Here is a 12,962-nt window from a genome sequence, read left to right on the forward strand (position 1 = left end):
ACTGCTTTATCGTACGTTGAGCACAACCTCCTTGTGCTCTATCTTTTGTGAATGTTGGAGGTTTGTCTTGTAGCTGAGATTTCACAATGGGCTTGTTATGTTGATGAACTTGAGGCCTCTTATGTTGTTGGACTTGGACTACATTAATAGTATGCTACTGTCCAAAATATATAGAAACCAAGTCTAATAAACCCATACGAAACAAAGAGTAACATCAATAGGATATATATATATGATTTATTTTATGAGAAGCCTCCGGATAGTTATATTTAAAAATAAACAGTTGTAAACTCAGAAGAACTATGCGGTGTTTAATTTAAAAGTAACGAAGAATCAAAGATCGGTTCAACCTAGCAAAATCGGTCCCCAGGCTGGTCGCTCATGTTAGCAGCGTTGGGTATCTCAAAGTGCCAGAGCCTACCAGCTGAATTGACTCTGTACTTCTCGCATAGGAACTCGTTGGCGTACGTCTTCTCCACTATGCGGTCAACATCATGAAGGAAAACGTGCGTGGTGCCCGCACCCTTCCGGTTACGTGCCATGATGGCTGCAGAGAATATAGCTGCCATCCTCCCTGGCGCGGTTGGGAAGTACCCTTTTGGTGCGTCCACCATGATCAGATCCCATTCGGTATCATAGAACTCATCAGGAAGTGAAGTCAAAGCCAATGGACACTTTTCGTTGTAGCGGATCGGGAAAGCATTGGCAGGTAAACACTTGGGTTCGGACCGGTAGGTCGCGAGAAGATTGTCGGCTTGAGAAAGTTGGGTCCGATACTGAACATGGTGAGCCCTCAGGGACGGTGCATCCTTTAGGACGGCCTGGATCCACTCAGGATCCTCCTCAAGGAACACAGTGGTGCCACGTGGATTGAGGGAGGCCCACATGAGGGAGTCGTGCCCGAGGCCAAAGACAAGAAAATTGCAAGGTATACGTTCCTTAAGGACGTTTAAAGAGATAGATATCTCCTCGAAGGATTGTTGAGGAACGGTCTGTGAGGTCGCGTAGTGGACGATGGATTGAAGCTGGATTGGTGTGGTTGAGTATTCGGCTATGGACCGCGCCGCGGTTTTTGCGGTGGAACATAAAGATAGAGTGCTGTCCGTAGCTCGGATGATACTTGTGATGAGCAGTGCGCCACCTAAAAGACCAGCTAGAGCAGCTATGATAAACCATGGTCGCTCTAGAAGCGTGTGCTTTGCTCCTTTCCACTTCTCTGGAATCATGTTTTGTTTTTTTTTAGTTTTTTTTTCTTGCGTTTGGCTAGAGAGGGTGATTACTTGATCGAGTTATACAAGGTGGATGGGATCGGATGGAAGGTGGAGAAATAATGGTAAGGGGAGAAGGCAACGAATATAAAGCACATTGGTCTCAGCATGCACGTTTGATTGTTGAATCATCATTTCTTTTCATAAATCTTAACTGGTCAGATATCTTTGATTATTGCTTTAGTTAGTTGCCAGTTTGGAAAAACTAAAGAAGGTTACTTTTAAGTAAACATTTACAAAACCTGACATTATAAATAGTAAATCACATAATTTGGCAACTTTGTGTTTATGGCAAAAATATCGTTACCGAAAAATTATAGTGAAAACAACACTCTACTAGAGAAATTTGGATGCCAAAGATTTTATTTACAGCTCATGTACGAAATTGGATTTTTTCATATTTCCTTATCTTTATAAATGAAATAGACAATTAATTATATCAATGTATGTATAGGAGGAAAACAGATTTTTGACCCTTTTAAAACATTTTCATATATGATTTGATATAAAATTATGGGTATAAAAAATTATAGACATTTTGAAACTATTATATTTTCAGGGTCATATATTATATTAACGTATTCTATTTGTTTTTGTTATAAATGTAAAAGTTGATAGTTGGATGACTTGATGTCAAGGATAACTTTAAATTCTAGTGTAACAAGTGGATTTTATAATTTTAGAGAAACTTCATTAGATGAGAAACTATTGTATGATGTTTAATCATATGATTAATTGTTTTATAATTTTTTGAAACCTCTCTTATTTATTTTTTTAGATATTAGAGCATCTATAATAGACATTCTATAACTTAAAATATGAAGTTTCATATTTTTGTTTGCATTTGAGTACTTACAATTACACATCACTTTAATAATTCTTAAATATTTTTTTGTTTATCGTATTAATTCTTAAAAAAATTATATCTAATAAAAATTTAAATTTTTATAAATCTAAGTTTCCAAATAAAATTAAATAAAACTTTAAAATAAAATCTAAAATATTTTAAAACTTGATTTAGACAACAACAATACAAAAGAATTTAACAACAAAAAACTTTTCAAAAATTACATGAATACATAACTATTACACAAATTTAAATATTACAACAACACTAATAGTCAGGTAAATTTGATCCGCAATCTCCAAAATCTCCAAAATATTGTCCAATTTTTTTTTGTGTAACAGAAGATGATCGTTGTTGTTTTGATGTTTTTTCGTACGATTATTTCTTATTCAGATAGAATGTAGGGAAATTGCCACAAATATCACATTCATAATACCACGAAACACTTTTCATGTCTACACTAATCATTTTTATCCTCATTTTTAATGAAAGGTAAAAGACACTTATACCCCTAGGGTTAACTAATCTAAACTTGGGGTTTATAGTTGAAGGGTAGGGTAAAGTTTTTGGAATGTGAAATTTAGGATTCTAATAAATATATAAATAAATAATAAAATAATTTTTAAAAAAATTTTAAAAATAGTTTCAAACATAATTTTCGAGTTTCAAAAAAACATTTTGAAAAAAATAAAAAAAATTCAAATAAAAAATTCAAATAACGAAAAAATTATAAAAAAGTTCGAATTTGAAAAAGTATAATTCGAAAACATAAAAAAAATATATTTTTATTTATTTATTTAAATAATAATTTATGGGAAAATTATATGTTTACCACTTTCATGCTACCAATTTTCATTAAGTGGCAAAAAACTCTTATGTCCTTGTTCTTTATATATATAATAAATAAATATTTAAATAAATAAAAATCTAAAAAAATAAAAAATATTTTTTTTAGTTTTTTTCGAATTATACTATTTCGAAATTCAAACCCTAAACCCCAAAACTCAACTCTAAACCCTAAACCACCAATCCTAAACCCTTTTTATTTTAAATACGAACCCTAAACCATCAATCCTAAACCTTTTTTTTTAAACATCAACTTTAAACCCTGAAACATCAACTCTAAACCCTAAACCCCGAAACATCAATTCTAAACCCTAAACCTTCAACTCTAAACCCTAAAACATCAGCTCTAAACCCTAAACCCTAAACTTTCAACTCTAAACCCTAAACTCTAAATGCTAAATCCTAAACCCTAAAACCCTAGAGTTGACGTTTTAGGGTTTAGATTTGAAGGTTTAGGGTTTTAGGGTTTAGGGTTTACATTTAGGGTTTAGATTTGAAGGTTTAGGGTTTTGGGGTTTAGGGTTCGAGTTTCAGAAAATATAAGGTTTAGTGTTTAGGGTTTATGTTTAGGGTTTTGAGTTGATGTTTTAGGGTTTAGATTTGAAGGTTTAGAGTTTAAGGTTTAGAGTTGATGTTTTGGGGTTTAGAGTTGATGTTTTAAGTTTAGATTTAGGGTTTAGGGTTTACCTTTAGGGTTTAGAGTTGATGTTTTACGGTTTAGATTTGAAGGTTTAGGGTTTACCTTTAGGGTTTAGAGTTGATGTTTTACGGTTTAGATTTGAAGGTTTAGGTTTAGGGTTTAGAGTTGATGTTTCGGGGTTTAGGGTTTAGAGTTGATGTTTCATGGTTTAGGTTTAGGGTTTATAGTTGATGATTTAGGGTTTAGAGTTGATGTTTTAAGTTTAGGTTAGTTAATCATAAGTTTTGTTTTGGTCAAAATTAATCAAAGAGTTATAAATGTCTTTTATCCTTCATTAAAGATGAGGGGAAAAGTGGTTAGTGTAAACATGAAAAGTGGTACTTTGAAAATGATATTTTTGGCAATTTCCCATGATTTATTATATATATAGAGAATAAAAGTATAATAGTCTTTTACCACTTAATGAATAATGTATTTTTGAAAATGTCTTTTTAGTGGTGGTAAAGATAAAAAGTGGTACCATGAAAGTGGTAAACATAAAATTTCCCCTATTTTAATTTCATCTGCTATGACTTATTTTTTAAAATTCTCATATACATTTTTGTCTAATTTGTTTGTTTTCCTAAATGTTTTATTGAAAACTAGAGTCGGCCCGCCCTACAGGCAGGAATTTATAATAAAAGCTATTTTATATAAATTTATATTAATTTTATAAAGCATTTAAAATCATTATAGATTGAAAATGATATTATAGACAAACAAATAATGATAAAAATTTTGAGATAATATTATTATTTTTAATAAATATTTTTAGTTTGAATTAAAATGACAGTATCTTTCATTATTCACAATTTTTTTGGAGAATACAAAATTAGCAAAAAATAATTCAGAAAATGTAACAATATATATAGAGCTATTATTTATATTTCAATTTGACATAATTAAAATATAAATTTTAAATAAATAATACTAAATTTATTTCAAGAATATTTAAGTTTTGAAAAACTTTTACACAAATTATTTATTTCATGATAATAAATTAGTCTATCTCCAAACTAAATCATTTAAATTTAAAATATAATATAAAATATAATATAATATCATTTAAAATCATGGTCTTTCATTATAATAAATAGTTTTACTTGTTATGTTTTGTAACTTATTATATCTTTTGTTGAACTCTGTTTAGTAACAAAGTTATTTGTTAGGAATGTTTCTCATGATATTTTAAAATATTGTTTGAAAATAATATTTTGTAAATTAATGAAATAGTATACTTCTCTAGCAAATTTTTACTTTAGTTACATACCACTTTCATATCAAATAATTTATTGGAGGAAGTTATAGTGAAGGAAAACATAACTAAAATGATTTTAATATATATTCACCACTTGTTTTTGTTATTATTATTTAAAGTTATAGGTTTATCTAACTATTAAGAAAAATTTCATTTTCAATACTGGTTTTGCCTCTATCATAATAATAAATATAATAAAATTATTCAGAAAAGTTGATATTCAACACATATTTTTTTTCTCTCGGATATAAATTTGTTTCTGAATAAATTTTACACATTTCTGTGAAATCCATTGTTTTAAATTATGCAAAAAGTTAGATACCCATCATGACAATCCAATACTGAGAATTGCTATTTTAAATATAAATGTTTGTTTGAATCTTGTCACGTACTTGAGAAATATTATGATAAACCAACAAACTCGCTGGACACTTAGGAATGTTCATGTATAATAGCACTTAGGAATGTTCTGTCTAGTCATCTAGGTTCTCTGTTCCTTCTCTGTTTCTGATTGAGTCAAGCATTTTGTGTTCTATCAAATTCACAAACTTTGAGATCTCAGCTTTGTTTAATATGTAAAACAAAAAGTTTGTATAAGAAATCTAAGGAACAATCGCAACTGAATGTAACACTTTCACTATAATCCCATCTACAATTTTGTGTTTTGTTTTAATCAAGATCTGCCAAATTGCTGGAGCATGTACATAACTTGACGCTTGCCATTCTCAAGGAGAATCTTCTTAAAAAAAGCAGGGCATATTTTTATCTTTTGACATTTTAATAAACTTGAACAGCTTTTCATAACCTTGAAGAGAAAACAATATATGAATTGGAAGATGATTCAGGGACTAAAAAGCATTGGAGCTTGGTTTTCCCACTTTGGTAAACTCAAGCTATTTGGGGATTCAAAAGACCACCCTTTTAACTATTTTTCAAACTCTACACGATCGATTATATTCAGCATAAGCATAGATATCTTGGCAATAGGGTAAGCCTGAAATATATTCTCCATGAAGTTTGAAAATGACTCGTAGAAAGTAAAACATGTATTTTTCTAAATAGCATCAATTGTGCCTGCAAAATGGAATAAATGGCAATGCTCCAAAATGAAATAAAGACATACATTTTTAGACTGAACTTGAGTTGAGCTTCCACCGTTCAAATCATCTCTTAGACCACCGTTGCCGCCCTGATAAAACCAAGATGCACAATGTTACTTTAACATACAGAAAAGCGGCATCAAATGTAGATACAAAATTATATCGACAACAAAGTCAGAGATACGAAGACGCTGGCGCTCGTCGAAGATGGGTGAGATTGTGAAAGTCTGATGCTTCGCAGTGTAACTGAAACTGGCCAGGCTGAGCTGGAACGTGTATGTCTTGCTAACAATGTCGGTAATAAACAGGGGAGCTGAATATCATATGGGTTCGCAATACCTCCAGCTTATAAGACAGAGTATAAAAACAGCTTCGTCAGCCTCATCACCAACGCTTAACTCCACAGGGTATCAAAATTCAAAATTTTCTAAATGAATAAACAGAAACAAAATAGTCTTACATTAACAAACAAAAACAAAAACAACAAACGAAACCAAAATCATCTAAATCGTTCTAAATTAGCATACGAAACCAAAATCATCATCCATCAATAAAAAAATAACAAAAAAAAAACGGAGCCAAAATCATCTAAGCTTTTTAAATCAATAAACAATACCCAAATCATCTTACATCAACAAATAAAAACCAAATCAATAAACGTAACCAAAATCATTCTGCTGTAAAAAAGTTTCAAAAGTTATTAGGATTTGTAGGGATGATGTTCACGGGATGAAGCCATACCTTTTTTATAGTTCAGATCCACCACCTGTAAGAAAGATAAGAATCATTGAATGATTGATCGTGGTGCAGTGGGTTGAAAGAGTTAAGAAATTTTTAATGGCGTCGAATCAATGCAACTTGTAACGCCTTCGAGGATAGGAGAAGAACCGCAAACGAAACGACATAAAACCGCAAAGGACGCAAAGACTACTCATGAATACTCGTCTCTTACAACCTTTCAGAACATCTATTTTTGGTTTATCGTAATCGGAGTTTGCAGGAGAAGATGAACCCTAAAGTTGAGTGGCGGCTCCACGTTGAAAAAGTTTGTGACTACGGGGCAAGCTTTAATTTGTTTATGCCTGGATAAAATTATGCAAAACCCACAAAATAATGGTGTAAGCCCAAAACCAAGCATAACAAATTGAATGATTTTTAATGAAGGGAGACACGTGTCGTCGCGACGTCGCCCGACTTATTGACGTGGATGCTGAGGTGGCGCAATAGGAGGGAGACAAACATTTTATATATATATATAGATTTATAAGAAAGTTGAAAGAAAATCTAAATATGAAGTTTATCGTATGCTAATGCAGTATTTTTTTTACATCTATTAAAATCTTGATAATTAAATAGATGAAAGGGTCTAAAAAGGGTCACTTTCATCTATTTAATTATCAAGATTTTCATGGAATTTAATTGGTAATGTAGAAGATAAAAATTGACATAACATAAAACAAAAAACTTAAATTTTAATTTATAACTAGATCTCGATCCGCGCAACCGCGCGGATTTTTGTTTTCATTTATTTTTATATAAATATTTTGTTTTCAATTCTAAATTGGTAGATATTATAATATATATGTGTCTATCAATTTTTAAAACATAATAAGTTTACTGTATATTTTTTTCATTGAATAGATTGTTTCAAACTTTCACATGTATTTGTATCTTCTTCTATATATATATTTTCAGATTATTATCTATACTATTAAAATAGAAGTCATGACTTATTTCATGTGTGATTTTTTTATTTGGACCATCCTTAAAAATTAATTAAATTTTACATAACTTAATTATAATATCTTTTTATTTATTTGAAATACTAATAAATATCTTAAAGAAATGTCTAAGAAAATCTATCAAATATTTTTTAGAATCTTTTTAAAATATATTTTCGAAATTAGTTAATGAAAATTTTAGTTAACTCAAAGTATAATTAGAAACTAAATTTTAGTTTAGTTTTGATTGCAATTTTTTTTATTAATTATGTAAAATTCTTTTAATATTTTTTATTAAAATAACAATTTTAAATTTATTTAATTTTCAAAATTAAATTTAAGATGTATTTTAAAAGATGTTTATAAAAAGAAATATTCATTTCTATTTCTAATTTAAAAATATAAATTCTTATATATTTACCACAGAAATTATGACTTATTTCATATGTGATTTTTTAAAAATTTAAACCACTTAAAAGTCACACTTTTAAATGATTTTACCATGTTTAACTAACTTATTTACACATTTTTTCATAGATGAAACATTTGATCTTTATTTATATCGTATATGTAAGACTTTACTCTACTGTTATTAACGTCTGTATACTCCCATGAGTTAAAAAACAATTGGGTTTATTATTTAAACAACTATACCAAACTGGTTTAATTAATAACTATATACCAAATTCTCTATTATATAGGTTCAACTTAATTTAATTTCCACATATGTTTCAAATTTAGAAATAAAACAAAAATTATGCAAATCAGTATTTTACATAATAATGTTTTCAAAATAAATTTTGTTACAAAAATACAAAATTTATAAATTTTATAATAGTAATATTATACGCCACACAAATATTATTATAAAATTAGATAATATACAACGCCAAATTATATTAATTTATTGATATATTTTATTGTATAATCTAAAATATTTTAGTATTAAAAAAACTCGCACGGTCGTGCGGGTCAAGATCTAGTTTTATTATTAAAATCGTAACTATATATATATATAAATATTAGTAAAATATTGTTTTATTGTCATATTCAAAGATATTGTAATATTTCACAAATTTAAAAAGTTTTTAAAAAATTAAACTTTTCGCTTCATAGATTTATATTATCGAGTAAATAATTAAACATTAAGTTTTTGTTTAACTTTTAAAATAAACTATATAGTTTTAAAAAAAAATCATTGGTTTAAGGTAGTAAATATTAATCATTGTTAGATGATATGATTTTTGTTATTTAAGAAAAATCTTTATAATTTTAAAAGTTAACATCGGCAAATATTTAAATATTTAGTATATAGAGGTATAGTATTAAAACATTAAATTATATCTATTTAATTTATACTATCTATAAATCCAATGGATCATCTATTGTTTGAATTCAATTATTGATAGCCCAGTAAAAATTTCAGGTAGGCCCAAAATTTAAATGATAAGATTATATATTAAATGTAACATGACTTTCTAGGAATACGTCCATTAGGTCTATTTTTTAAAAAATCACACATGAATCAAGGTTGTGACTTCTGTTTTAATATATAAGATTTGTCTTATTTATTCAATTTACATATCCAACTTGGTTTATTTTATCAATCGTCCCAAAACAAAAAAAAAAATATTAAAGTTTTTTTGGCCAACATTAATATTTTATTTATTGTCCGAAAATCTGGGATGAATTTAAATTTAATTTTCCACAACATTAATATTTTTTTTAATTAAAAAACTTATAAAATCCCATCGTGTACCTAAAGTCACTTCTTTTTGCTCCTCCCGTTCAAGTTTTAATCTTAGGGCAAAGGTTAAATCGCCGCCGTGCCGCCTCCTTCTCCGCTCCTCTCGCTACTTACGCAGACCATTCCGCCGCTATGTCTCAGGTACAGTGTCCACCTTCTTTTGTTGGTCCCCGTCTTATACTCTGCTGGGAGATAAATAGTATCGCAGATCTAGCTCTGAAATCGAGACGGAGCTTCTTGCGATCAATCCTACGATTCCAATTACCAGAATCACATCGCGAATCGTTCAATTTCAGCTGATCGATGACTAAATCGATCCTTGGTTTGATTGGTGAATTTGACTTATATTGCAGGTAGACAACAGAAACTCTTCAGCAGCCAAGCGTGCTAGAACTGACGGTACGGCGTTAGACTAATGGTTTTATACTAGAAACTATGAATACATATTTGTTTTTTTTTTTTTTTCAATTTATTGTTTTGGGGGTGGGATAGGGGGACGCAGGGAAGATGATTGGACCTGCCCCAGTTGTGGCAATGTCAATTTCTCATTCCGGACTACCTGCAATATGCGTAATTGCACTCAGTCTCGACCTGCTGATCACAATGGGGTATGTAGTTTGATTTGAGAATTGATTTTGCATAACAGTCATTACCTTTTTGCTATGGGGCTGAATTAGAGCATTCGTAGCCTTTATGTTATCAGACTTGGTAGAAGCACACATTTATACACAAACAGCCAGGTCGGTAGTAGTTTTAAGTTAACAAGGACTTTCAGGTGTTTGTATGAACAGTAAGAACTGAAGTGAAAGTTCAGCCTTAGTGTTCTCTATATATTGCAGCCTATTGAATTTTACTGAGCTCTGTGACATCTGCAATTCCAGCAGCAACAGCATATGTTGCTGGAAGTTGTAAGTTGATAAGAGATTTGCAAAATCTGAAGTGTTCATGCATTTTTTTTGAGTTTTGTTAGTCCATGTGGGAGTTTTTTTTTACTAATCCACTGTTTCTAGGTTTCGTACTTTGATTTCATTTAAGAAACATGAGATTTTTTTTTTTCAGATTAAGAAACTCATATCTTCCAACAAGTGCAGCTATATGCAGACTGCTAGATTAAGCATGTTATAAGCAGTTATCTAATTGGTTTTCTCTCATTATTTACTACCTGTTTGCAGAAGTCTGCTCCCAAACATATGCAATCTCCACAAAGCTTCTCATCGCCAGGGAGATATTTAGGATCTGGGGGTCCCCCTCCAGTTTATATGGGCGGGTCACCATACGGATCCTCTCTCTTTAACGGTTCTATGCCTCCTTATGACGTCCCCTTTTCTGGGGGTTCGCCTTATCACTTTAACTATAGTAGCCGACTTCCTGCTGGAGCTCATTACAGACCGTTACATATGTCTGGACCACCACCACCATACCATGGTGGATCTATGATGGGAAGTGGTATGTAATTCTTTTTATCAGTTTATTTTCTTTTGCGATTTCCCAAGTGGACGAAATGTCTTTCAAGTAACCATCGTTTTACCCGTGTCTAATTTGGCTGGTGTTTTTGTTGCAGGAGGCATGTATGGAATGCCTCCACCACCCATGAACAGGTATGGCCTTGGGATGGCCATGGGTCCTGCTGCTGCCGCCGCTATGGTATTTATAACAGTTTGATTCTTGTTACTACATGCAAATATCTTATAAGTCGTTGGACTTGTAACGGGAGCTGGAATTTAACAATATGTTGGCGCCATTTTGCAGATGCCAAGATCTGGGTACTATCCAGATGAAAAATCACAAAAGAGAGGTATTTGATAGTCTGGTTATGCTTTTCACCATTCTAGAACATGTCAGATGTTAAGTTATTTATTTTATTTTGATAGAGTCAACTTGGTATATTCATTTGTGTGTTTCATTTACAGATTCAACTCGTGAGAATGATTGGACGTGTCCTAATTGTGGTAATGTAAACTTCTCATTCAGAATTGTATGTAACATGAGAAAGTGCAACACTCCAAAGCCTGGGCCCCAGGTTTGTGCCGCTTTTTTTCTTTTTCAGTTTGACCCTATTATATATTGAACAGATACATCTATATGAAATATTAGGATTGACTAGCTAACCAAGTTGGGTATCAACTATCAAACAAACAGCTAGCTTAGTCATGTAGAAGGATTATTTGGATAAATTTTGTTTTTTGGTAATCTGACTTTTTAAATCTTGCAGCTGCAGCAAGGTGGAAGCTCAGATCAAATCTCCAGTAAGTCTCTCATAAATCTAAAATTATGTGGTTTATTTGAGGAACTTTGAGACTTATATAGTGGCATGTGTTGTTGATCAGAACAAAAGGCACCGGAAGGAAGCTGGAAGTGTGACAACTGTGGAAACATAAACTATCCGTTCAGAAACAAATGCAACAGGCAAAACTGTGGAGCTGATAAACCAGGGGATCATTCGAACGAATCTCCTTCCGATGCACCAGAAGAGAACAATCAGGTTCGTTATGCAACGTATCTATGTAGTCACATCTGTTTGTTAATTAATTGTTTGCTTCGAAAACTCGCCGATGTAACAGTACGTTTAGATTTTATGTCTAGTGAAAGTAGCGGTTATTTGTTTATGAAAAAATCAACGCAATCTGTAGAGTCCAAAATCTCTGAACGGTATGTGTTTTCAAATGTGTGGTCTATTCCAGTGAGTCTTGTTTGGGGGTTGAGAAGGGTGTCTGATCGAGCGGGTGTCGGTAATGTCAGTCAAATATTGCGTCAGGTCGTCGTCCATGTTGCAGCGGTCGTCAAGTTGCTTCTATGCATTTGTCTTTTTTACCTCTCTGTGGGTTAGCTGTGTTGTATCATTAATGCCTAAAATCGTTTGTTTTTATCTACGTTGTGGATCTTTGCTATCGTTACCTCCGTCTCTACCCTGTTTACATCCTGAGATCTTAGTTGGCACTTTTGTTTATACATTGCTTAAGTCCGCCTGGTCATTTTCTTTCTCCCTTATTACCATCTTCACAATATTAGATACACTTCTAACGGGGCAAGTGATCGGTGTGATTATAGACTAAAGTAAGTAGGGTTATTTTGTTAGTGTAGTAGGTTTGTAGGTAGATTATTAAGTAACTAACAATAGTGATTGATGAAATTATCTTTCTACACATGCATCATATAAAAACTATACTGGACACGTATCTAGAAATTATTTGTTCAAAGAAAAGGAGCATGTCACTTGTTTGTGTAATTGATATAGAAATTGTTTATGGTATCTACTGATTTGAAAATATAACATGTGGAGTATTATTAGTATTTGTAAATTTGCTCAAAATAACGAGCTTTTTTTCCATTACTACAGTTACAAATGGTTTATTTTTTCCTGTGTTGGTTGAACATAGTTTTGAGATTATTGAGATGATCTTAGATTTTCATAGAGTAATTACTGTTTCGAGAAAATTATATATAGACTTTTTTTGTTCAAAATTATATATAGAGTATTTACATGTCCAAAAACAAC

General features: G+C 31.2%; 2 protein-coding genes across 2 annotated transcripts; one reads left to right on the top strand and one right to left on the bottom strand.

Annotated features, from left to right (window-relative positions):
• Window positions 1-204: 204 nt before the first annotated feature.
• Window positions 205-2,415, bottom strand: LOC106426258 (probable methyltransferase At1g27930). The gene has a single exon (XM_048760182.1). It carries the CDS (start codon window positions 1,224-1,226, stop codon window positions 351-353), a length of 876 nt encoding a protein of 291 aa, XP_048616139.1. The 5' UTR covers window positions 1,227-2,415; the 3' UTR covers window positions 205-350.
• A 7,042-nt stretch (window positions 2,416-9,457) lies between these two features.
• LOC106426217 (ranBP2-type zinc finger protein At1g67325) lies at window positions 9,458-12,438 on the top strand. The gene is made up of 10 exons (XM_048760183.1): window positions 9,458-9,607; window positions 9,820-9,865; window positions 9,959-10,074; window positions 10,639-10,912; window positions 11,028-11,110; window positions 11,216-11,261; window positions 11,377-11,486; window positions 11,679-11,712; window positions 11,794-11,948; window positions 12,148-12,438. The coding sequence occupies exons 1-10, from the start codon at window positions 9,599-9,601 to the stop codon at window positions 12,148-12,150; spliced, it is 876 nt and encodes a 291-aa protein (XP_048616140.1). The 5' UTR covers window positions 9,458-9,598; the 3' UTR covers window positions 12,151-12,438.
• The last annotated feature ends 524 nt before the right edge of the window (window positions 12,439-12,962 follow it).

The sequence above is a fragment of the Brassica napus genome, chromosome C6 (genome assembly GCF_020379485.1).
Source record: "Brassica napus cultivar Da-Ae chromosome C6, Da-Ae, whole genome shotgun sequence".
In the NCBI taxonomy this organism is placed as follows: Eukaryota; Viridiplantae; Streptophyta; class Magnoliopsida; order Brassicales; family Brassicaceae; genus Brassica; species Brassica napus.